General features: G+C 69.6%; 1 protein-coding gene across 3 annotated transcripts; it reads left to right on the top strand.

Annotated features, from left to right (window-relative positions):
• Window positions 1-583: 583 nt before the first annotated feature.
• LOC115647233 (sphingomyelin phosphodiesterase 3-like) lies at window positions 584-20,539 on the top strand. Of its 3 annotated transcripts, none has more exons than XM_030554079.1 (9): window positions 584-603; window positions 1,424-1,486; window positions 7,390-8,352; window positions 12,318-12,390; window positions 16,937-17,077; window positions 17,788-17,877; window positions 18,238-18,301; window positions 18,865-19,021; window positions 19,701-20,539. In XM_030554079.1, the coding sequence occupies exons 3-9, from the start codon at window positions 7,573-7,575 to the stop codon at window positions 19,809-19,811; spliced, it is 1,416 nt and encodes a 471-aa protein (XP_030409939.1). In that variant the 5' UTR covers window positions 584-603; window positions 1,424-1,486; window positions 7,390-7,572; the 3' UTR covers window positions 19,812-20,539. The 3 variants fall into 3 exon arrangements, with proteins under 3 accessions (XP_030409939.1, XP_030409941.1, XP_030409940.1); XM_030554081.1 differs by lacking the exon at window positions 584-603 and adding an exon at window positions 2,363-2,554 and having other exon boundaries at window positions 1,432-1,486; XM_030554080.1 differs by lacking the exons at window positions 584-603; window positions 1,424-1,486 and adding an exon at window positions 4,969-5,072.
• Window positions 20,540-20,999: the final 460 nt, after the last annotated feature.

Genomic DNA, 20,999 nt, shown 5'->3' with positions numbered 1-20,999 from the left:
TCGTTCCCTTGGCCCCCAGAAACCTGCGTGGCAGTGGAGCTAGCACGCTGCCTCCCCCTCCCAGCAGCTCCCTGCTGCTCCAAAACGGCTCTGGCAGCCCAGGGGCAGAATGGGGAGGCCTGTTGATCTTCCCTTGGGTATAACGAGGAGCCTCCTCATTGTTTTTGCTGATACAGACTAACCCGGCTACCCCTCTGAAACCTGTCCTTTGGGTATGTAACCCCCATGCCCCGGGCTCTGTACTGGCTGCCTGCGGGCACCCAGCTTGGTTTTGGCAGCCCTGGGCTGGGGCCTGCCTAGCTGATGGCTCCTCTCCCCCGTGCCCTGTTCCTCCCCACCTGCTGTTCTTGTGCCCGTGCTGCAGACGTGCACAGCGCTGTACAGTGACGTGAGGAACCGGAAAGGGAGGAGGTGGTGGGCTCAGCACTGCGCGGGCTGTGCAGGGAGCAGAGCTGTGCACACCCTGTAGCTGGACACCACCCAGAGGGGCGGCTGGGGGGCGCTAGGCCAGCGCTAACTAGGCTGTGCTCCAGGTGCTGGGACATCCGGAGGGGCAAGGTCAGGCGTGCAGGAAGGAAACTCCCGGAGCTGTCGGCACGGAGCGTAAGGAATGGGAGGGGGCAGGGCTGCCAGCAGGAGCTGTGCTGTGTGGGTCCCAGGGGGAGCAGCATGGAAGGGATGGGAGGAGAAGGATCCTGGCACATGACTGGGCCGGTCTTTGGCAGGGTCAGTCAGAGCCATCCCATGGCTGAGCTCCCACAGGAAGGGGCAGGAGCCTGGGCACTGCCCCCCAGCCCGGGGATGCACACGGGCAGCAGGGAACGGTCCTGCATCACCCAGGAGATGGGCTGCATGGACCCTAGCAGCTCTGCTTATCTCTGCCCCCGATCCCTGTTCAGTGTCCCTGCTCACTCCCCAGGGGAAGGCTCAGGCCGACCAGGAGTAGCAGTAGATAGAGGACGTGCACGGGGACAGACGGACAGAGAGCTGTGGGTGGAGGGGGGAATGGATGGCCAGGTAGACAGAGACCGTGTATGGGGATGGATGGACAGACAGACATCGACAGAGTATGGGATGGACAGACAGAAGGAGTGTAGGGGATAGACAGGCGGGTGGGAGGGATGGACAGACAGAATGGGCATATGGGGACAGAACGGGTGTAGGGGGATGGACAGACAGATGGGGGGGATGGACAGACAGAAGGGGGGTAGGAGATGGACAGATGGGGGGGATAGACAGACAGGTGGGGGGATGGACAGGCAGATGGATGAACTGTGAAATTGTTACTTTCCTTCTTGCCTTCCGCTGCTCCTGGCAAGAGTGGGTGGCCTGCCTTGTTCTGTGGCACATGGTGCTGTGGCTGGGCCAGCTGGGTTCTCAGAGGGTCACTTGCAATCACTGACAGACCCGATCTGTTTTCCAGAGTGATTGGGAGGCCCCCTCTGAAGAGCTCCCTGGACGCTGCAGCAGGACACAGGGGGATCCGGTAGGTGACACTTCCATGTTCGACAGCAAAGGGCAGGGCCGGCTCCAGGCACCAGCGGAGCTTCCTCCATGCTAAGGGGCAGCACATGCTAAGGGGCGGCACATGCTAAGGAGCAGCATTCCAGCCATGCTTGGGGCAGCACAGTCCAGGCGGCTTTTTTTTTTTTTTTTTTTTGCTTGGGGTGGCACAAATGGTAGCGCTGGCCCTGGCAAAGGGGGAAATGACGGGGGACCCCCGGGGGAGTTTGCTCCCTTCTCAAGGTGCATAGATCCCTGCTAGCACTGCTCGGGCAAGGAGCGCAGGGGGGAGGTCCCTGTGTTGGGGAGCCCTAGGTACAGGTGTGCAGGGTCTGGGAGACACACTGCTGACTAAATCGCACTGCGTATCCCTGTGAACTCTTCTGAGCCAAGCCCCTGATCCCTGCTCAGTGCTCCCAGTGCCAGCCGCTGGCGCAGGGACAGCCCCAGGCTGCAGCATGCTCGGTACCAGGCTAGCGCAGGAGCAGGGCTGCTGTTCCAGACTTGCTTTCCTGAGGAGGCAGAACTGTTCAGCTCAACGCGTCTGCCTGGGGCGTCACACAGCGTCACCGACCAGCAAGCCCTCCTTCTCCCTCCCCTCCCGCCCTGAGGTGGGGGAGCATGTCCTGCTCTGCACTGGGACAGACCTGAGACCAGCCAGAGCCACGGGGAGATCCCATCGTGCCTGCATTCCTAGCACCCCAGAGAGCGCCCTGCCCCCTGGGCTGGTGCCTCGTCTCTTGCTCTGGATTTGACCAGAAAGTCTGTCCTGACCTGAAGAACCATCCTAGGACAAGCTCTGTTGAAACCCACCTGCTCCCTCCCAACTGACAAACTGGTGTTTTCTGTTGGGAAACAGTTTTGTGGAACAGTCCTCGCCCGGCTCTGCACGAGGCCTGGAGATGTCTCTCCTCATCCAGCCCGAGAGCTGAGATCCGGCCCGGAGTGTCACCACTCGGCCCTGCAGCTTCACGGATGCTCCCAGGCTGCAGCGGGAGGCAGTGACAGCACTGGAGCCAAAGTTCAGGAGTTCCTGTTTCCCACAGCTGTGGTCAGACAACTAGACAGCACCTGCCTCCGTGTGGCTCTGGGGAGAAGGGGGAAGGATGTGCTGGGGGCTGAGAAGGGAACTGGGAGAACTCAGCTGCAGCCCTGTCTCTGCCGCTGACTTGCCATGTGACCCTTGGCAAGTCACCATCCCACCCTGTGCCTCAGTTTCCCCTCTACCGAATGGGGAACTTTCACCAGCTGGAGGGTTAACTCACAGTGTACTGCAGTATCACTGCTGGCCCTTCTCTGGCATGATGGGAGCCCTCCGGTACCTTCGGATACCGCATGGGGTCCCAGACCTGCCCCATCTTTCTCCCAGGGGCCCTCACTGGAGGCTCTGGCTCCCTGTAGGGCTGTGCTAGCTTCTCCCTGTGTAACAGGCAGTGGGGGGGGGGGGCAGAGGCACCTCCTGCCGCAGGGGCTCAGAGGCAGAGCAGAGGAAGGTGCTTGCTAAGGCGGCTCAGATGTGACTTCCTCGGGGGGTGGAGGCTCCGTTCTGCCGGTTTCCTTCCTGCCCTGCTGTTAGCCCACGATGCTGCAAAGCATCAGGCTGCACTGGGGGGCCGAATCTGGGCACAGCCGGGCCCAGCCGCTGGCAAAGGGGGACACAGCCCCCCTCCACTCACCCCCAGCCCTTCCATCCACCTGCCTCCTCCCCTCATGCTCCCACGGGCAGCCCCAGAACCCTGGGCCAAGGCGGCGAGGGGGTCACTGCCTGCGCTGCATGGGGGTGGCTGGGGGTGAGTGGGGGCACCCAGAGACCCTGACAGGGGAGGTTGCAGAGAGTCCCGGGAAGGGGGTACCTGGGGAGCTGGTGCGGAACGCTGGGCTGGGCTGCGAGGAGCCCTGGGGGCACAGGAGTGCAGTGAGTGACCCCCCACGCACCGAAACCTTCATTGCAAAGTACTGCACACCCCCCCCAAGGGCCAGGGCGTGACCCCGGCCAGCGGGCGGCCCTCTCCCCACACTGACACCTCACTGCCCCAGAGCGTGGCAGCATTGCCACTGGCTCCCCTGCACCCCCTCTGGGGGTGTCTGTGGCTGAGGAAGGGCTTGTTCGGCGGGGGGGAGGTAGGAGTCTCTCCCCTCCCCGCCCCGGGACAAGCAGAGGCCAGCTACAGTTGGGTGGCTTCACTTCCACCATGACCTTCGTTCCCGGGTCTGTACAGCAAAGCCGGGGAGGGGAGGGGGCCAGGAGATGGGGGACTGCGGGGGGGAAGGGACTGGGAAAGGGAGGGGGCCAGGAGCAGGGAAGGGTGGACCTGCTGGGGAGGGGGATCTGCTGGGGAACAGGAGCAGGGGGGATGTGGGGGGCAGGGGCTGGGGAGGGGGATCTGCTGGGGGGCAGGGGCTGGGGAGAGGGATCTGCTAGGGGGCAGAGGCAGGGGAGGTGGGGGCCAGGGGCTGAGGAGAGAGATCTGCTGGGAGGCAGAGACTGGGGAGGGGGATCTGCTGGGGGCCAGGGGCAGGGTGCAGAGGCGGGGAAGGGGGCTGGAGAGGGGGATCTGCTGGGGCCTAGGGGTGCAGGGCTGTGGGGGCCAGGGACTGGGGCTGTGCTGGGGGTCAGGGGCGGGGAGCAGAGGTGGGAAGGGGACTGGGGAGGGGGATGTGCTGGGGGCCGGGGAAGGGGGCTGGAGAAGGGGATGTGCTGGGGGCCAGAGGCGGGGGGGAGGGATCTACTGGGGGGCAGGGCTGGCGAGGGGGATGGGTCAGGGGCTGGGGGGGACACCCCGGCCCCGCTGCTCCTCTCCCGGGGGCTAACCGGCCTGGGGCAGTGGCTGTGGGGAGGGGTGTGAGACCCGCCGGGCTGCTGAGGGAAAGCCCCCGAAGTGTAAAAGGCCGGAGGGCCCCGGGGCCGCCTGCTGGGCGGGAACCAGCCACTCGGGCCAGGCTTTAAGCACCTGCCGGGAGGCGACCCCGTCTGCGGGCCCAGTATCGCCCCCCACCCCGCCCCGCAGGGACCCCCAGGAAGGGGTCCAGCTGAGAGCAGGGGCTCGGCGCGGCGCTCCTGGGCGCTAATCTCGGCTCTGCGCAGGCTCGCTGAGTCCATCCCCCACCCCCTGCCTCAGTTTCCCCACCTGGGCAATGACGCGGCCCGCTCCGGGGCGGGTTACTGAGCCCTGCGGCTGCCCCTGCCGACCTCGGGGCCGCGCCCCCCAGTCCTGCCGCCCCCGGGCTGCTCCCGAGTCCGGCCCGAGTCCAGCGCGGCGGGCGAGTGTGACTGCGGGCTAAGAGCCAGCCCTGGCCAGGGACTTGCGGGGGGCTCGCACCCAGCGCCCGGGGGAGGGGGGCCCGGACGGGACCTCCCGGGTCCCCGGGCTGCGGCTCCTTTAAGCGCTCGGGGCGGGGGCCCCGGCCAGGTAGGGGCGGCTGCTTTCGCTTTCAGCGCGGCCCCGCTGCGGCCCCGGCCGCTCTCGGTGAGGGGGGGCTCCGGGCGGGGCCGGCAGCTGCCCGGGGGCTCTCGGACCGGCCAGGTGGCAGGTGGCTGCTTCTGACGGCAGCCAATGGGGAGGCGCCAGGTCAGTGCCCAGGGCACCGGTACGAGGAGAGGGGAAGAACACCCCAAGGTCACACGGCGCTGGGGTTGGAGCTGGCAATGGAACCCAGGCGTCTGGGGCCCCCCCTAACCACTAGACCCCACTCCCCTCCCAGGGCTGGAGAGAGAACCCAGGAGTCCTGGCTCCCAGCCCCCCAACTCTAACCACTAGACCCCACTCCCCTCCCAGGGCTGGAGAGAGAACCCTTGAGTCCTGGCTCCCAGCCCCTCAACTCTAACCACTAGACCCCACTCCCCTCCCAGGGCTGGAGAGAGAACCCTTGAGTCCTGGCTCCCAGCCCCCCAACTCTAACCACTAGACCCCACTCCCCTCCCAGGGCTGGAGAGAGAACCCTTGAGTCCTGGCTCCCAGCCCCCCAACTCTAACCACTAGACCCCACTCCCCTCCCAGGGCTGGAGAGAGAACCCAAGAGCCCTGACTCCCAGCCCCCAACTCTAACCACTAGACCCCACTCCCCTCCCAGGGCTGGAGAGAGAACCCAGGAGTCCTGGCTCCCAGCCCCCCAACTCTAACCACTAGACCCCACTCCCCTCCCAGGGCTGGAGAGAGAACCCAGGAGTCCTGGCTCCCAGCCCCCCAACTCTAACCACTAGACCCCACTCCCCTCCCAGGGCTGGAGAGAGAACCCAGGAGTCCTGGCTCCCAGCCCCCCAACTCTAACCACTAGACCCCACTCCCCTCCCAGGGCTGGAGAGAGAACCCAGGAGTCCTGGCTCCCAGCCCCCCAACTCTAACCACTAAACAGCACTCCCCTCCCAGGGCTGGAGAGAGAACCCAGGACTCCTGGCTCCCAGCTCGCCAGCTCTAACCACTAGACCCCACTCCCCTCCCAGGGCTGGAGAGAGAACGCAGGAGTCCTGGCTCCCAGCTCCCCAGCTCTAACCACTAGACCCCACTCCCCTCCCAGGGCTGGAGAGAGAACGCAGGAGTCCTGGCTCCCAGCTCTGGGCTCTTTGCTGCCTGCATGATGCCTGCGACTCGCTGGCCCCCTGAAATGACAATGTGGAGGGGCAGCCACTGAGTCACACTGCCAGGGACAGGTTACGTGGGTGGCCCCGTGTTGCCGGCGGGTGGCTCAGGAAGCAGGGTGAGCAGTTGAGGGTGATGGAGCAGGGCTGGGGGGAAGGAGAGCGGGGAGGGGACCAGGGTGGGGCAGAGCAGGGAAGGGCTCAGGAAGTGGGCTGGCAGGAGAGCCCAGGTAAGGGTGATAGGGCAGGGGCATGGGGCTGGGCATGGGTGAGGGAGACGCAAGCCGTCCCTGTGGCCAGACAGGCGGGTGCCCTGGGGTAACACTGACACCCTGCTCATCAGTGGGGGGATCGAACGGGGGCCCTTGGAGCTGGGTGCATGAGCTAAAAGCCCCCTGGCTCCTCGCTGGGGCGGCAGAGCAGGCTCATTCATCTCTCTCTGCGTGGTCTCGGTGCCACTCAATGGCGGGGCAGGGTTTACCCTGCACTCATCCGGGAGCCTGGCACACGCAGCAGGTAACATTCCTCTGGGCCTGGGGCCTGGTCCCCGCCAGCCCCTGCCTGCGGCCTGTCCCCAGGCTCCGTCCAGGGAGGGGGTCATCCCGAGCCCCGTCCCCAGGCTCCGTCCAGGGAGGGGGTCATCCCGAGCCCCGTCCCCAGGCTCCGTCCAGGGAGGGGGTCATCCCGAGCCCCGTCCGCAGGCTCCGTCCAGGGACGGGGTCATCCCGAGCCCCGTCCGCAGGCTCCGTCCAGGGACGGGGTCACCCCGAGCCCCGTCCCCAGGCTCCGTCCAGGGAGGGGGTCATCCCGAGCCCCGTCCCTAGGCTCCGTCCAGGGACGGGGTCACCCCGAGCCCCGTCCCCAGGCTCCGTCCAGGGAGGGGGTCATCCCGAGCCCCGTCCCCAGGCTCCGTCCAGGGAGGGGGTCATCCCGAGCCCCGTCCGCAGGCTCCGTCCAGGGGTGGGGGTGTCTTGGGCCCCATCTGTGGGCTCTGTCCTGGCTGCACTCAGCTTCAGGCCATGTTTGCTGTTGCTGAGGCCCTGCGCTGCCACCCTTCGCTCCTGGGGGAGCGGCCGCAAATCCCCGTCAGAGGAGCCTCAGGCCGGCCGGTCTGTGAACCCACCGGGGGTGTTTGGGGTCATCAGCCCGCGCAGCCTGGCAAGGCCCACCCCAGGTAACCAGCAGGGGCAGATGCCAATGTCAAACACTCACCCAGGGGCGTGACGCTGAGCCCACCATGCACCACCTGCCCCCGGTGATGCCCAGCACCCGCCAGGCAGCGCTGACTTCAGCCCGTTCTCTCTCTGCAGCACCTCCCCGGACGCGAAGCACTGTGCACGAGGCTCGCCGGTCACTCAGCTGCTCCTCCCAGCCCTGCAGGACCCCGGGGCCGTGCATTGGGACCCCCGGGGCGTGGCGAGGTTTGACTGGAGCCCCCGGGAAGCAGGTGGAGCAGGAACGCCTGGGCTCCCCTGCCCCTGGTGCCGTGCAGCATGGTCCTGCGGGAGTCTCCGTTCCCGAACCGGCTCCTGAGTGGCCTGTACAGCCTGGGCCAGTACCTGCTGTTCCCCAGCTACTGGGCCGCTGACTGCCTCCTCGACCTCAGGGAGACCACGGCGGAGCAGCAGCAGCGTCGGTGCTGCCGCTGCTGCCCGCTGCGGGCACTGGTCACCGGCCCCTTGCTGCTGCTGCTCCTCATCCTCTCCATGCCCAGCGCCCTCTTGGGCCTGCTGGTGTGGCTCCCCATGCAGGCTGCCCGCAGGCCCTTCGCCTACAAACACAACATGCTCTCGCGCCACCCAGAGGTGTGGGAGCTGCCGGGCACAGGCAAGGTCTTCAGCTTCGTCAGCGCCAACGTGTGCCTCCTGCCCAACGGCCTGGCCAAGTTCAGCAACCTGGGACATATGAAGCAGCGGGCGGCCCGCATCGGCCAGTGCCTCACGCAGGGGGAGGCTAGCGCCAGCTTCGCCAGCCCCAGGAGCAGCCAGTTTCTGCTGCCCACCAAGTACGGGGCCACCATGGCCAGCCCACCGAGGCCGGAGAGCCATACCCACCGCCCTGGCGCCAGCATGGTGATTGAGCTCCCTGACAGGGAGGGAGAGGCTGGGCCCGGGGAGATCTCGGTGCCCTTCCCGCCGGACGTGGACTTCGTGTGCCTGCAGGAGGTGTTTGACCAGCGGGCGGGCGCCCACCTGTGCCAGCTGCTGAGCCCCTTCTACGAGCACATCGTGTACGACGTGGGCGCCTACGGGCTGCAGGGCTGTTCTCTCAAGGTGCTCAACAGCGGGCTCTTCCTGGCCAGCCACTACCCCGTTCTGGCTGCCCAGTACCGCTGCTACCCCAAGTGCTCCGGCGAGGACGCGCTGTCTGCCAAGGGGCTGCTGTCTGTGCAGGTCAGGAGCTGCTCCAGCTGCGGGGAGCCCAGGGCCAGCTGTCCCCCAAGCAGCAGCTGCCTGCATCTGTCCCGTCTCCCAGAATCCCCAGACAGTGGGTGGCGGGTGCAGGGCCCCCCGATGCTCTTGCTCAGCCTGTGGGGGGGACGCCCCTCGGGCAGTGCCTGTGGCCGGAGCTTGACGGCTCCGGGAGCCCTGGCTGGGGAAGTGGGTGTCTGCAGCCCAGCAGGGACAGGGCCTGGCGGGGCGCAGGCGCTTTGGGAACGACCCTGCCAGGACAGCAGTGAGAGCCCTTGGCAGCGAGCCTGGGAGCCAGCAGACTGGCTGAGGGGCTCAGCCTCTGACAACGGGCCCCTGACCCCGCTGCCGCCCCGGCCACTCACTCCCCCTTAGCCAGGCCTGGAAACACCTGCCCCAGCGTGGGATGGAAACTGCTCTGTGTGCCCAGGGCTTTGCCTCCGTCCAGCACTGGGAACAGTCACCCAGGGAGTGTCGCCCAGCTCTGCAGCAGCCTCCCCGGGGCAGCCTGGGGCTCGCAGGGCTCGTGCGACCGCTCACAACCGGCCACGTGGACATGGCTGGGGCTGGGGCTCTGACCCCGGGGAGATGTGGCCAGGGCTGGTGCTCAGGCTTTGACCCCGGTGGCCAGGGCTCAGGCTCTGACCTCGGGGGGACGTGGCCGGGGCTGGAGCTCTGACCCCAGGGGGATGTGGCCGGGGCCGGGGCTCTGACCCTGTGGGGACGTGGCCGGGGCTGGGGCTCTGACCCTGTGGGCACGTGGCCGGGGCTGTGGCTCTGACCTCGGGGGGATGTGGCCGGGGCTGGGGCTGGGGCTCTGACCCCGGGGGGACGTGGCCGGGGTTGGAGTTCTGACCCCGGGGGGATGTGACCGGGCTGGTGCTCAGGCTCTGACCCCGGGGGGACGTGGCCAGGGCTCAGGCTCTGACCCCGGGGGGAAGTGTCCGGGGCTGGAGCTCTGACCCCGGGGGGATGTGGCCGGGGCCGGGGCTGGGGCTCTGACCCTGTGGGGACGTGGCCGGGGCTGTGGCTCTGACCCCGGGGGGATGTGGCCGGGGCTGGAGCTCTGACCCCGGGGGGATGGGGCCGGGGCTGGGGCTCTGACCCTGTGGGGACGTGGCCGGGGCTGTGGCTCTGACCCCGGGGGGACGTGGCCGGGGTTGGAGTTCTGACCCCGGGGGGACGTGACCGGGCTGGTGCTCAGGCTCTGACCCCGGGGGGACGTGGCCAGGGCTCAGTCTCTGACCCCGGGGGGAAGTGGCCAGGGCTGGAGCTCTGACCCCGGGGGGATGTGGTCGGGGCCGGGGCTGGGGCTCTGACCCTGTGGGGACATGGCCAGGGCTGTGGCTCTGATCCCGGGGGGATGTGGCCAGGGCCAGGGCTGGGGCTCTGACCCCAGGAGGACGTGGCCGGGGTTGGAGTTCTGACCCCGGGGGGACGTGACCGGGCTGGTGCTCAGGCTCTGACCCCGGGGGGACGTGGCCAGGGCTCAGGCTCTGACCCCGGGGGGAAGTGTCCGGGGCTGGAGCTCTGACCCCGGGGGGATGTGGCCGGGGCCGGGGCTGGGGCTCTGACCCTGTGGGGACGTGGCCGGGGCTGTGGCTCTGACCCCGGGGGGATGTGGCCGGGGCTGGAGCTCTGACCCCGGGGGGATGGGGCCGGGGCTGGGGCTCTGACCCTGTGGGGACGTGGCCGGGGCTGTGGCTCTGACCCCGGGGGGACGTGGCCGGGGTTGGAGTTCTGACCCCGGGGGGACGTGACCGGGCTGGTGCTCAGGCTCTGACCTCGGGGGGACGTGGCCAGGGCTCAGTCTCTGACCCCGGGGGGAAGTGGCCAGGGCTGGAGCTCTGACCCCGGGGGGATGTGGTCGGGGCCGGGGCTGGGGCTCTGATCCTGTGGGGACATGGCCGGGGCTGTGGCTCTGATCCCGGGGGGATGTGGCCGGGGCCAGGGCTGGGGCTCTGACCCCAGGAGGACGTGGCCGGGGTTGGAGTTCTGACCCCGGGGGGACGTGACCGGGCTGGTGCTCAGGCTCTGACCCCGGGGGGACGTGGCCAGGGCTCAGGCTCTGACCCCGGGGGGAAGTGTCCGGGGCTGGAGCTCTGACCCCGGGGGGATGTGGCCGGGGCCGGGGCTGGGGCTCTGACCCTGTGGGGACGTGGCCGGGGTTGGAGTTCTGACCCCGAGGGGACGTGACCGGGCTGGTGCTCAGGCTCTGACCCCGGGGGGAAGTGGCCAGGGCTGGAGCTCTGACCCCGGGGGGATGTGGCCGGGGCCGGGGCTGGGGCTCTGACCCTGTGGGGACATGGCCGGGGCTGTGGCTCTGATCCCAGGGGGATGTGGCCGGGGCCGGGGCTGGGGCTCTGACCCTGTGGGGACATGGCCGGGGCTGTGGCTCTGATCCCGGGGGGATGTGGTCGGGGCCGGGGCTGGGGCTCTGACCCCGGGGGGACGTGGCCGGGGCTGTGGCTCTGATCCCGGGGGGATGTGGCCGGGGCTGGAGCTCTGACCCCGGGGCTGGGGCTCTGACCCCGGTGAGACGTGGCTGGGGTTGGAGTTCTGACCCCGGGGGAACGTGACCGGGCTGGTGCTCAGGCTCTGACCCCGGGGGGAAGTGGCCGGGGCTGGAGCTCTGACCCCGGGGGGATGTGGCCGGGGCTGGGGCTCTGACCCTGTGGGGACGTGGCCGGGGCTGTGGCTCTGACCCTGTGGGGACGTGGCCGGGGCCGGGGCTGGGGCTCTGACCCTGGGGGGACGTGGCCAGGGTTGGGGCTCTGACCCCAGGGGGACGTGGCCAGGCCTGGGGCTGGGGCTCTGACCCTGGGGGGACGTGGCCGGGGCTGTGGCTCTGATCCTGGGGGGATGTGGCCGGGGCCGGGGCTGGGGCTCTGACCCTGGGGGGACGTGGCCAGGGTTGGGGCTCTGACCCCAGGGGGACGTGGCCAGGATTGGGGCTGGGGCTCTGACCCTGGGGGGATGCGGCTTGGACTGGGGCTCGGGCTCTGACCTCGGAGGGACGAGGCTGGGGCCGCAGCTCTGACCCTGGGGGGCCAGAGCTCTGACCCTGGGGGGCCATGGCGAGGGCTGGGGCTCGGGCTCCGACCCTGGGGGGCCATGGCTGGGGCTGGGGCTCGGGCTCTGACCTTGGAGGGACGCAGCCGGGGCCAGAGCTCCGACCCTGGGGGGCCGTGGCTGGGGCTAGGGCTCTGACCCCGGGGGCTCGCCAGCCCTGCACCGGGGGCTCGCTGCCGCAGGCTGTCTAGCTGTGCCCCGGGAGCTGGTCTCCCAACCCACAAGTTGCTGGGACCCAGGGCCGGCTCCAGGCCCCAACACACCAAGCACATGCTTGGGGCGGCACGCCGCGGGGGGCACTCTGCCGGTTGCTGGGAGGGTGGCAGGCGGCTCTGGTGGACCTGCGGCAGACACGCCTGCGGCAGCTCCACCGGGACCAGCTGACCATCTGCAGAAACGCCTGCGGATGCTCCACCGGAGCCGCGGGACCGGCGAGCGGCAGAGCGCTCCCCGGGGCGTGCCACTGTGCTTCGGGCGGCAAAATGGCTGGAGCCGGCCCTGCTGGGACCTCAGCCAGACAATAAGGGCGGAGTCCAGGGCACCCGTGGGTGACGGACATGTGGCTACATGAACCGCGGGGGAGTCGTCTGCTCCCAGCTCCTGGCCATGCCCTGCACTGACGGCTGAAACTGACCCTCCTTCCCCACGGCTCTGCCTCGCCCTGGCCAGACGCCTGCACTCCCCGCGTTGGGGGGGCCGTGCGGTGCAGGGCCTGCCAGCTCGTAACGGGCAATGTTTCCATGTGCGCGCGCTAGGTGCAGCTGGGGGCAGCACACGGGCAGCGGATTGTGGGCTACCTGAACTGCACACACCTGCACGCTCCAGCCGGTGAGTGTCGGGAGGGAGATGTCCCCCCTGCCCCGTTCGGCTCCTGGGAGCAGCTGCCGCGCTCCTGGGGCAGGCTTGGTGCTGGCTTAGCACCTGGGCACTGGCTTCTCTGCTGCCCCAGCCCCGGCTCCCTCTGCTTCCCCCCTGCCCTCCCCACAGGGCCCCTGCGAGCCAGGGCGGCACCTGTCCCCTGGGCTGGGCTGAGGTCCCAGCGCCAGGGGCCAAATCTCCCCTGACCCCAGGGTCTGCAGGGGGGACCCCGTGAGTGCTGGGGAGGGGGCCGGGGCGCTGGCTTCCTGCCCTGGGGCTCCGGGCTCCACGGCTGGGCGATGCCTGAGGGGAGCCCCACAGGGGCTGGATGTGGGGTGCAGCCAGCAGCACAGCAGGGCTTCTAGGTGGCTGGTTTTTAACTGGAAAGTCCCGTCACAAAGGGACCTGGCAGTGCCGGTCAGCAGTGCTGACTGGACACTGCAAAGCCCAGTTACCTGCAGTTACCGGCCTCCGTCACCAGGGAGCGCTGCTCTCCCTCCCCTGCCCCGCCCTACCCACTCCCCCCACCCCCAGAGCACGGCTCTCCCTCCCCTCCCCCGCCCTGCCCCACTCCCCCCACCCCCAGAGCACGGCTCTCCCTCCCCTGCCCCGCCCTGCCCCACTCCCCCCACCTCCAGAGCGCTGCTCTCCCTCCCCTGCCCCGCCCTGCCCCACTCCCCCCACCCCCGGAGCGCTGCTCTCCCTCCCCTGCCCTGCCCTGCCCCACTCCCCCCACCCCGAGAGCACGGCTCTCCCTCCCCTCCCCCGCCCTGCCCCACTCCCCCCACCCCCAGAGCGCTGCTCTCCCTCCCCTGCCCCGCCCTGCCCCACTCCCCCCACCCCCAGAGCACGGCTCTCCCTCCCCTCCCCCGCCCTGCCCCACTCCCCCCACCCCCAGAGCACGGCTCTCCCTCCCCTGCCCCGCCCTGCCCCACTCCCCCCACCCCCAGAGCGCTGCTCTCCCTCCTCTCCCCCGCCCTGCCCCACTCCCCCCACCCCCGGAGCGCTGCTCTCCCTCCCCTGCCCTGCCCTGCCCCACTCCCCCCACCCCGAGAGCACGGCTCTCCCTCCCCTCCCCCGCCCTGCCCCACTCCCCCCACCCCCAGAGCACGGCTCTCCCTCCCCTCCCCCGCCCTGCCCCACTCCCCCCACCCCCAGAGCACGGCTCTCCCTCCCCTGCCCCGCCCTGCCCCACTCCCCCCACCCCCGGAGCGCTGCTCTCCCTCCCCTGCCCCGCCCTGCCCCACTCCCCCCACCCCCAGAGCACGGCTCTCCCTCCCCTCCCCCGCCCTGCCCCACTCCCCCCACCCCCAGAGCGCTGCTCTCCCTCCCCTGCCCCGCCCTGCCCCACTCCCCCCACCCCCAGAGCGCTGCTCTCCCTCCCCTGCCCCGCCCTGCCCCACTCCCCCACCCCCAGAGCGCTGCTCTCCCTCCCCCGCCCTGCCCCACTCCCCCCACCCCCAGAGCGCTGCTCTCCCTCCCCTGCCCCGCCCTGCCCCACTCCCCCCACCCCCAGAGCGCTGCTCTCCCTCCCCTGCCCCGCCCTACCCACTCCCCCCACCCCCAGAGCACTGCTCTCCCTCCCCTGCCCCGCCCTGCCCCACTCCCCCCACCCCCAGAGCACGGCTCTCCCTCCTCTCCCCCGCCCTGCCCCACTCCCCCCCACCCCCAGAGCACGGCTCTCCCTCCCCTCCCCCGCCCTGCCCTGCCCCACTCCCCCCACCCCCAGAGCGCTGCTCTCCCTCCCCTGCCCCGCCCTACCCACTCCCCCCACCCCCAGAGCACTGCTCTCCCTCCCCTGCCCCGCCCTGCCCCACTCCCCCCACCCCCAGAGCACGGCTCTCCCTCCTCTCCCCCGCCCTGCCCCACTCCCCCCACCCCCAGAGCGCTGCTCTCCCTCCCCTGCCCTGCCATGCCACGCTCCCCCCACCCCCAGAACACGGCTCTCCCTCCCCCGCCCTGCCCTGCCCCACTCCCCCCACCCCGAGAGCACGGCTCTCCCTCCCCTGCCCCGCCCTGCCCTGCCCCACTCCCCCCACCCCCAGAGCACGGCTCTCCCTCCCCTGCCCCGCCCTGCCCTGCCCCACTCCCCCCACCCCCAGAGCGCTGCTCTCCCTCCCCTCCCCCGCCCTGCCCCACTCCCCCCACCCCCAGAGCGCTGCTCTCCCTCCCCTGCCCCGCCCTGCCCTGCCCCACTCCCCCCACCCCGAGAGCACGGCTCTCCCTCCCCTGCCCCGCCCTGCCCCACTCCCCCCACCCCCAGAGCGCTGCTCTCCCTCCCCTGCCCCGCCCTGCCCCACTCCCCCCATCCCCAGAGCGCTGCTCTCCCTCCCCTGCCCCGCCCTGCCCCACTCCCCGCACCCCCAGAGCGCTGCTCTCCCTCCCCTCCCCCGCCCTGCCCCACTCCCCCCACCCCCAGAACACGGCTCTCCCTCCCCTGCCCCGCCCTGCCCTGCCCCACTCCCCCCACCCCCAGAGCGCTGCTCTCCCTCCCCTGCCCCGCCCTGCCCTGCCCCACTCCCCCCACCCCCAGAGCACGGCTCTCCCTCCCCTCCCCTCCCCCGCCCTGCCCCACTCCCCCCATCCCCAGAGCGCTGCTCTCCCTCCCCTGCCCCGCCCTGCCCTGCCCCACTCCCCCCACCCCGAGAGCACGGCTCTCCCTCCCCTGCCCCGCCCTGCCCTGCCCCACTCCCCCCACCCCCAGAGCACGGCTCTCCCTCCCCTGCCCCGCCCTGCCCTGCCCCACTCCCCCCACCCCCAGAGCGCTGCTCTCCCTCCCCTGCCCCGCCCTGCCCCACTCCCCCCACCCCCAGAGCGCTGCTCTCCCTCCCCTGCCCCGCCCTGCCCTGCCCCACTCCCCCCACCCCGAGAGCACGGCTCTCCCTCCCCTGCCCCGCCCTGCCCCACACCCCCCCACCCCCAGAGCGCTGCTCTCCCTCCCCTGCCCCGCCCTGCCCCACTCCCCCCATCCCCAGAGCGCTGCTCTCCCTCCCCTGCCCCGCCCTGCCCCACTCCCCGCACCCCCAGAGCGCTGCTCTCCCTCCCCTCCCCCGCCCTGCCCCACTCCCCCCACCCCCAGAACACGGCTCTCCCTCCCCTGCCCCGCCCTGCCCTGCCCCACTCCCCCCACCCCCAGAGCGCTGCTCTCCCTCCCCTGCCCCGCCCTGCCCTGCCCCACTCCCCCCACCCCCAGAGCACGGCTCTCCCTCCCCTCCCCTCCCCCGCCCTGCCCCACTCCCCCCATCCCCAGAGCGCTGCTCTCCCTCCCCTGCCCCGCCCTGCCCCACTCCTCCCATCCCCAGAGCGCTGCTCTCCCACCCCTGCCCCGCCCTGCCCCACTCCCCCCACCCCCAGAGCGCTGCTCTCCCCGCCCTGCCCTGCCCCACTCCCCCCACCCCCAGAGCGCTGCTCTCCCTCCCCTGCCCCGCCCTGCCCCACTCCCCCCACCCCCAGAGCTCGGCTCTCCCTCCCCTCCCCCGCCCTGCCCCACTCCCCCCACCCCCAGAACACGGCTCTCCCTCCCCTCCCCCGCCCTGCCCTGCCCCACTCCCCCCACCCCGAGAGCACGGCTCTCCCTCCCCTGCCCCGCCCTGCCCCACTCCCCCCACCCCCAGATCACGGCTCTCCCTCCCCTGCCCCGCCCTGCCCTGCCCCACTCCCCCCACCCCCAGAGCACGGCTCTCCCTCCCCTCCCCCACCCTGCCCCACTCCCCCCATCCTCAGAGCACGGCTCTCCCTCCCCTCCCCCGCCCTGCCCTGCCCCACTCCCCCCACCCCCAGAACTCGCCTCTCCCTCCCCTCCTCTCCCCCGCCCTGCCCCACTCCCCCCACCCCCAGAACTCGCCTCTCCCTCCCCTCACCTCCCCCGCCCTGCCCCACTCCCCCCATCCCCAGAGCATGGCTCTCCCTCCCCTCCCCTCCCCTGCCCCACTCCCCCCATCCCCAGAGCTCAGCTCTCCCTCCCCTCCCCTGCCCTGCCCCACTCCCCCCATCCTCAGAGCACGGCTCTCCCTCCTCTCCCCTGCCCTGCCCCACTTCCCCCATCCCCAGAGCACGGCTCTCCCTCCTCTCCCCTGCCCTGCCCCACTTCCCCCATCCCCAGAGCTCAGCTCTCCCTCCCCTCCCCTGCCCTGCCCCACTCCCCCCATCCCCAGAGCACGGCTCTCTCTCCTCTCCCCTCCCCCGCCCTGCCCCACTCTCCCCATCCCCAGAGCATGGCTCTCCCCTCCCCTCCCCTGCCCCACTCCCCCCATCCCCAGATCACGGCTCTCCCTCCCCTCCCCCACCCTGCCCCACTCCCCCAATCCCCAGAGCTCAGCTCTCTCTCCCCTCCCCCGCCCTGCCCCACTCTCCCCCCAGCTGTGCTCAGCTGGCTGGGGAGGGTGGTGGAGAGAGCAGCGAGTGATGTGGGGGGCGGGTGCAGGGGCCTGAGGGGAAGAGGTGGAGTAGGAGCAATGTCCAGTTTTCATCCATGGGGCCGTTGGCCCCACTGTAATCCAGCCTTGTCCCCTCCCAGCCGATGCACAGATCCGCTGTGACCAGCTCACCCAGGGGCTCTTCTGGGCACAGCTGTTCCAGGACACCCACACGCAGCGTGGGGACGTCATCGCCTTCGACGTGTTCTGCGGGGACTTCAACTTCGACAACTGCTCCTCAGGTGGGGCAGGGGGTAGTGCCCAGCCTGTGACCCCGAGGGGCTGGCTCGGCGGGCTCCAGCTTCGGGGGCCCCTGCAGCAAATCCAGCCATGGCAGCCCTTGCGGGACGCGGGTGCTGGGCCCTGCAGGGCGCGAGGCTCTGGGCTGGGTCTTTGCAGCCACACAGGCAGCCTTTGACTAGGCTCCAGCCACAGAAACAAACGCCCGTGGGCGAGACCACCGAGGCAAAGGCCCCTCCTGCCCAGCCAGAGCCAGGAGCCAGCCCAGCGTGATGGGGCTCCCTGTCTCTCTGCCTCGGTCCTGCCACCTGGCCCCTCTCTCCCCCCGCTCAGGTCCTAGTCCCGCCTGCAGGCTTCCTGCTCTGTTCACTCCTGGCACTTCTGTTGTCTCCCTGGACCCTCTGTCGATCTGGGTTTGCTCCAAGCAGTTAATTATCGATCCTAACAGCGAGTGACACACACACACACACACACACACACACACACACACACACACACACACACACACACACACACACACACCTGTGTCTCCTGCACTCCCAGGAGCAGCAAACTATAGAGGGAAACTGAGGCACACATTGGACTCATACAAATATTATAGAAAATTCCCGCTTCATCTCACAAGGAGTGGAGGGGAGGGGGCAGCGGGAGGAGGGGAGAGGTGGGTATGGGGGAGGCAGATGGGCCCATTCACTCTGCCTGCTCTTTCCAGGGGATGAGTTGGAGCAGACTCATGAGATCTTCCGCCAGTACCAAGACCCATGCCGAGTGGGGCCCAGGCAGGACCGGCCCTGGGCCATAGGTACGTGTCTGGCCGGCCCAGTGCCCGGCGCAGCCTTGCTGCCTTCTCTGTCTCAGTTCCGCGGCGCCAGGACCCTGTCTGGGGCTGCAGATAAACATCTAGATCCAAATCCTCACAGGGACCCAGCCTTTGGGAGCTCAGGGTGAGACACTGGGGGTCAGGGAGTCAGAGGCCCTGCTAGCCCAGGCCTGCCCCCCAGCTCTGCCCATGCCCCTCCCAACCCAGAGCCCCCTGCTGTCCCAGCCCTGCTGCCCCCCGCCCCCCAGATCTCTGCTGAGGTACCCGTGGCTGAAGGAAGATTTTGGAGTGGGGCAAATGGCAGAGTAGGGGAGGCTCTAACTGCTGCTCACATCCCTGCAGGCACCCTGCTGAACTACCTGCATATCCACGAGGAGGCCGTGTCGACCCCTGAGAAGCTGAAAAGGTAACGGCTGCACCCACGGGTTCCAGGGCGAGGGAGGAGCAGTCGGGCCCTGCAGGTTCCAGATGCTGCGGGAGGGGGAAGCATCTGGGGGGTTCTGCAGGTTCCAGAGCTAGGGAGAAGGAGTCCGGGGCCCTGCAGGTTCTGGGCGCTGCGGGAGGGGGAAGCGTCGGGGGGTTCTGCAGGTTCCGGAGTGAGGGAGGAGGAGTCCAGGGCCCTGCAGGTTCTGGGCGCTGCGGGAGGGGGAAGCGTCGGGGGGTTCTGCAGGTTCCGGAGCGAGGGAGGAATCCGAGGCCCTGCATGTTCTGGGCGCTGCAGGAGGGGGAAGCGTCCAGGGGTTCTGCAGGTTCTGGAGCACGCTGGAGGCAGAGGGGTTTACAGCCCTAGTTCAAGGCAGGCTCTGCCCATGGACCCACACAGGTTAATGGGACACTGGGGGCTACCCTCTGCATGGCCCTTCCCTGCAGCCCAGGTGTGACTAGCCCCCTACGCAGAGCCCCGCTCCTGCTCCCCTGCCACTTGGCCCCCCGGCCCACCCTGCTGATGGCTCCCCGTGCGCCCCGCAGGACCCTGGAGCAAGAGGAGGGCAGACGGACGTACCTGGCAGGTCCCATCCTGCAGGACGGCCGCCCCGACCCCTCGGCAGCAGGAAGCCCCTGGGAAGGGCGCCGCATCGACTACATCCTGTACCGCGAGCACCCCACCACCATCAGCCTGACAACGGTGAGTTCCCAGAGGGGCCCGTGGGGCGAAGAGCAGGCCCCAAGCCCGAGGGTGCAGGAGAGCTCCCAGCCAGGGACGCGGGGCCCAGGGCAGGGGGGTTCAGCTGAGAGCCGGCTCAGGGGCCAGCTGCTGGGGGCTGGTTCGGCCCCGGGGACACGTGCTGGGGAGGTGGTTGGGGCTGGGAGCCGCACTCGCTATGTTGGCTCCTTCGGGGGCTCTCAGCAGCTCCCACGCTCGGGGGGCTTGGCGGTATGGTGCCGTGGGGCCAGGCGGCAGGGAGCTGGCCTCACTGAATCGCTGCCCCAGGGGCGGGGGATGCAAAGAGCTACTCAGCACGGTCCAGGGCTTCCTGGAAGGGTCCGAGCTGGGGGCCTGGACGCCTGGGTTCTCTGCTGGCTCTGACTGTGATGTGCTGCGAGATGCTGGCTGGGACCTCAGCCCCGCTCTGGGCTGTTCCCTGCCCTGCAGCGGGGGAAGGAGCCTGGCCTGGCCATGGCCGGGAAGGGGTAGCGAGCTGTGTCAGTGCTCAGCCTTGATTGAGGGGAGGCTGCAGCTCCTGGAGACTACGAGTCCCAGCCTGCAGCGCTCTGGCTTAGCCAGACCTGGGGTCTGTAGTTTCAGCGCACACGCGCACACACACCCCTCTCTCCTGGCACTACTGTCCCCTTGCTTTGCCCAGGAGGTGGAGAAGTTTTCCTTCATCACCCAGCTGGCCGGGTGCTCGGACCACGTGGCTGTCGGGCTGCGGCTGCTCCTGAACGCTGCACCGCAGTGGCAGCAGCAAGTGTGAACCCCAGTGTCCGGGGTGGAAGATCGATGGACAGTGCTCGTTATGGTGGGTGGGGCTGGGCCCTTCCCCTCCGTGTGCATCCCCTCCACCGGACTCGGATAGGCTGCAAGGTCTGGGATCGGATGGAGCTGGCTGGACCAAGAGGCCCCTGGGGCTGTGCAAGGCTGTGTGGGGCTAGAGTCGCCCCCAGGTGCTCTGGTGGTCCCATGGGAGGTGGTCTGTGCTGGCCAGAGCCCCCCACTCAGTGCCCCAGGAGGGGGACAGCCTCAGCACCTGGTTTCCAGGCTGGCGGAGGCCCCAAGTTGAGGCATGCTGCTCTACTGCACCAGTGGGGCCCAGCATCCATGGGTCTGAGTTCAGGGTCCCCGGGGGGGTTGCAGGGGTGTGGAGCTGCCTCTGCAGACCTCACCCACTGCAGCAGGACGACAGGACGGCTATTTCCCAGGCTGCCAGCCAGCTTCTCCCCCGGCTCAGTGTCATGGGCTCCTTGGGCCCCCTCCCCAGCCCGTGAGCTGGGTGTTAGCTGGGCAGGGGCTCCCTGGCACTGGCATGGGGGCCGTGTCTGCCCCTGCTCAGCACCACGAGGCCTGTCTGTCCCCCAGCAGGGCAGAGTGCTCTTCAGCTGCGCCATGGTTGCCAGGAGGAGTTCCCCACTGACCCTGCTCACCCGACCTTGGCAGTGTGCCCCTGTGGGGTCGGGAGCTGGAATTAATAAAGCTTCCAAAGCACCTGTTTGCATCTGTGCACTGGGGAACAGGGATAGGGGGGCAGCTGGGGCTGATTCTCCCCTGGCAGCTGCAGACTGGCCACTGGCACAGCTACACCCCAATTTTGAACAGTCCCTGGCTGGAACCTTTCTGCTGGCCGGGTCCCCAGGGTCCCTCTCTTCCTTCAGGGGCACCACACAGCCCCCCTGGGCTGAGCCTCAGGGCTCCAGCTCTCCTGCCCCAGGCTGCGAGCTCTGCCCAGCCAGTCCTCCGGGACTGACCCCAGTACAGACCTGTCCCCTCTGCCAGGCCCAAGCACCTCTGCCATCGGCTGCATCTGCGGGCAGCAGGGTTTGGCAGTCGGCTGTAACGACGGCCTGGGGAAGCCAATGTTCCCAGGTGGACCAGGTCTGAGCACCTGGCCAAGTGGCCACATGATTCATGGCCTGGCTCCATCTGTCCCAGGCAAGATCTGCCTAGT

Source organism: Gopherus evgoodei, chromosome 2, assembly GCF_007399415.2.
Source record: "Gopherus evgoodei ecotype Sinaloan lineage chromosome 2, rGopEvg1_v1.p, whole genome shotgun sequence".
NCBI lineage: Eukaryota > Metazoa > Chordata > Testudines > Testudinidae > Gopherus > Gopherus evgoodei.
This window is presented reverse-complemented; position numbering and strand designations above follow the sequence as displayed.

Bases quoted from the DNA above. Each gene is read 5' to 3' on its own strand.
- LOC115647233 (XM_030554079.1), top strand. From the start codon at position 7,573: ATGGTCCTGCGGGAGTCTCCGTTCCCGAACCGGCTCCTGAGTGGCCTG. The intron at 8,353-12,317 runs GTGCTCAACAGC...TGCGCGCGCTAG, and splicing joins TGCAGGGCTGTTCTCTCAAG to GTGCAGCTGGGGGCAGCACA. The intron at 17,878-18,237 runs GTACGTGTCTGG...ACATCCCTGCAG, and splicing joins GGACCGGCCCTGGGCCATAG to GCACCCTGCTGAACTACCTG.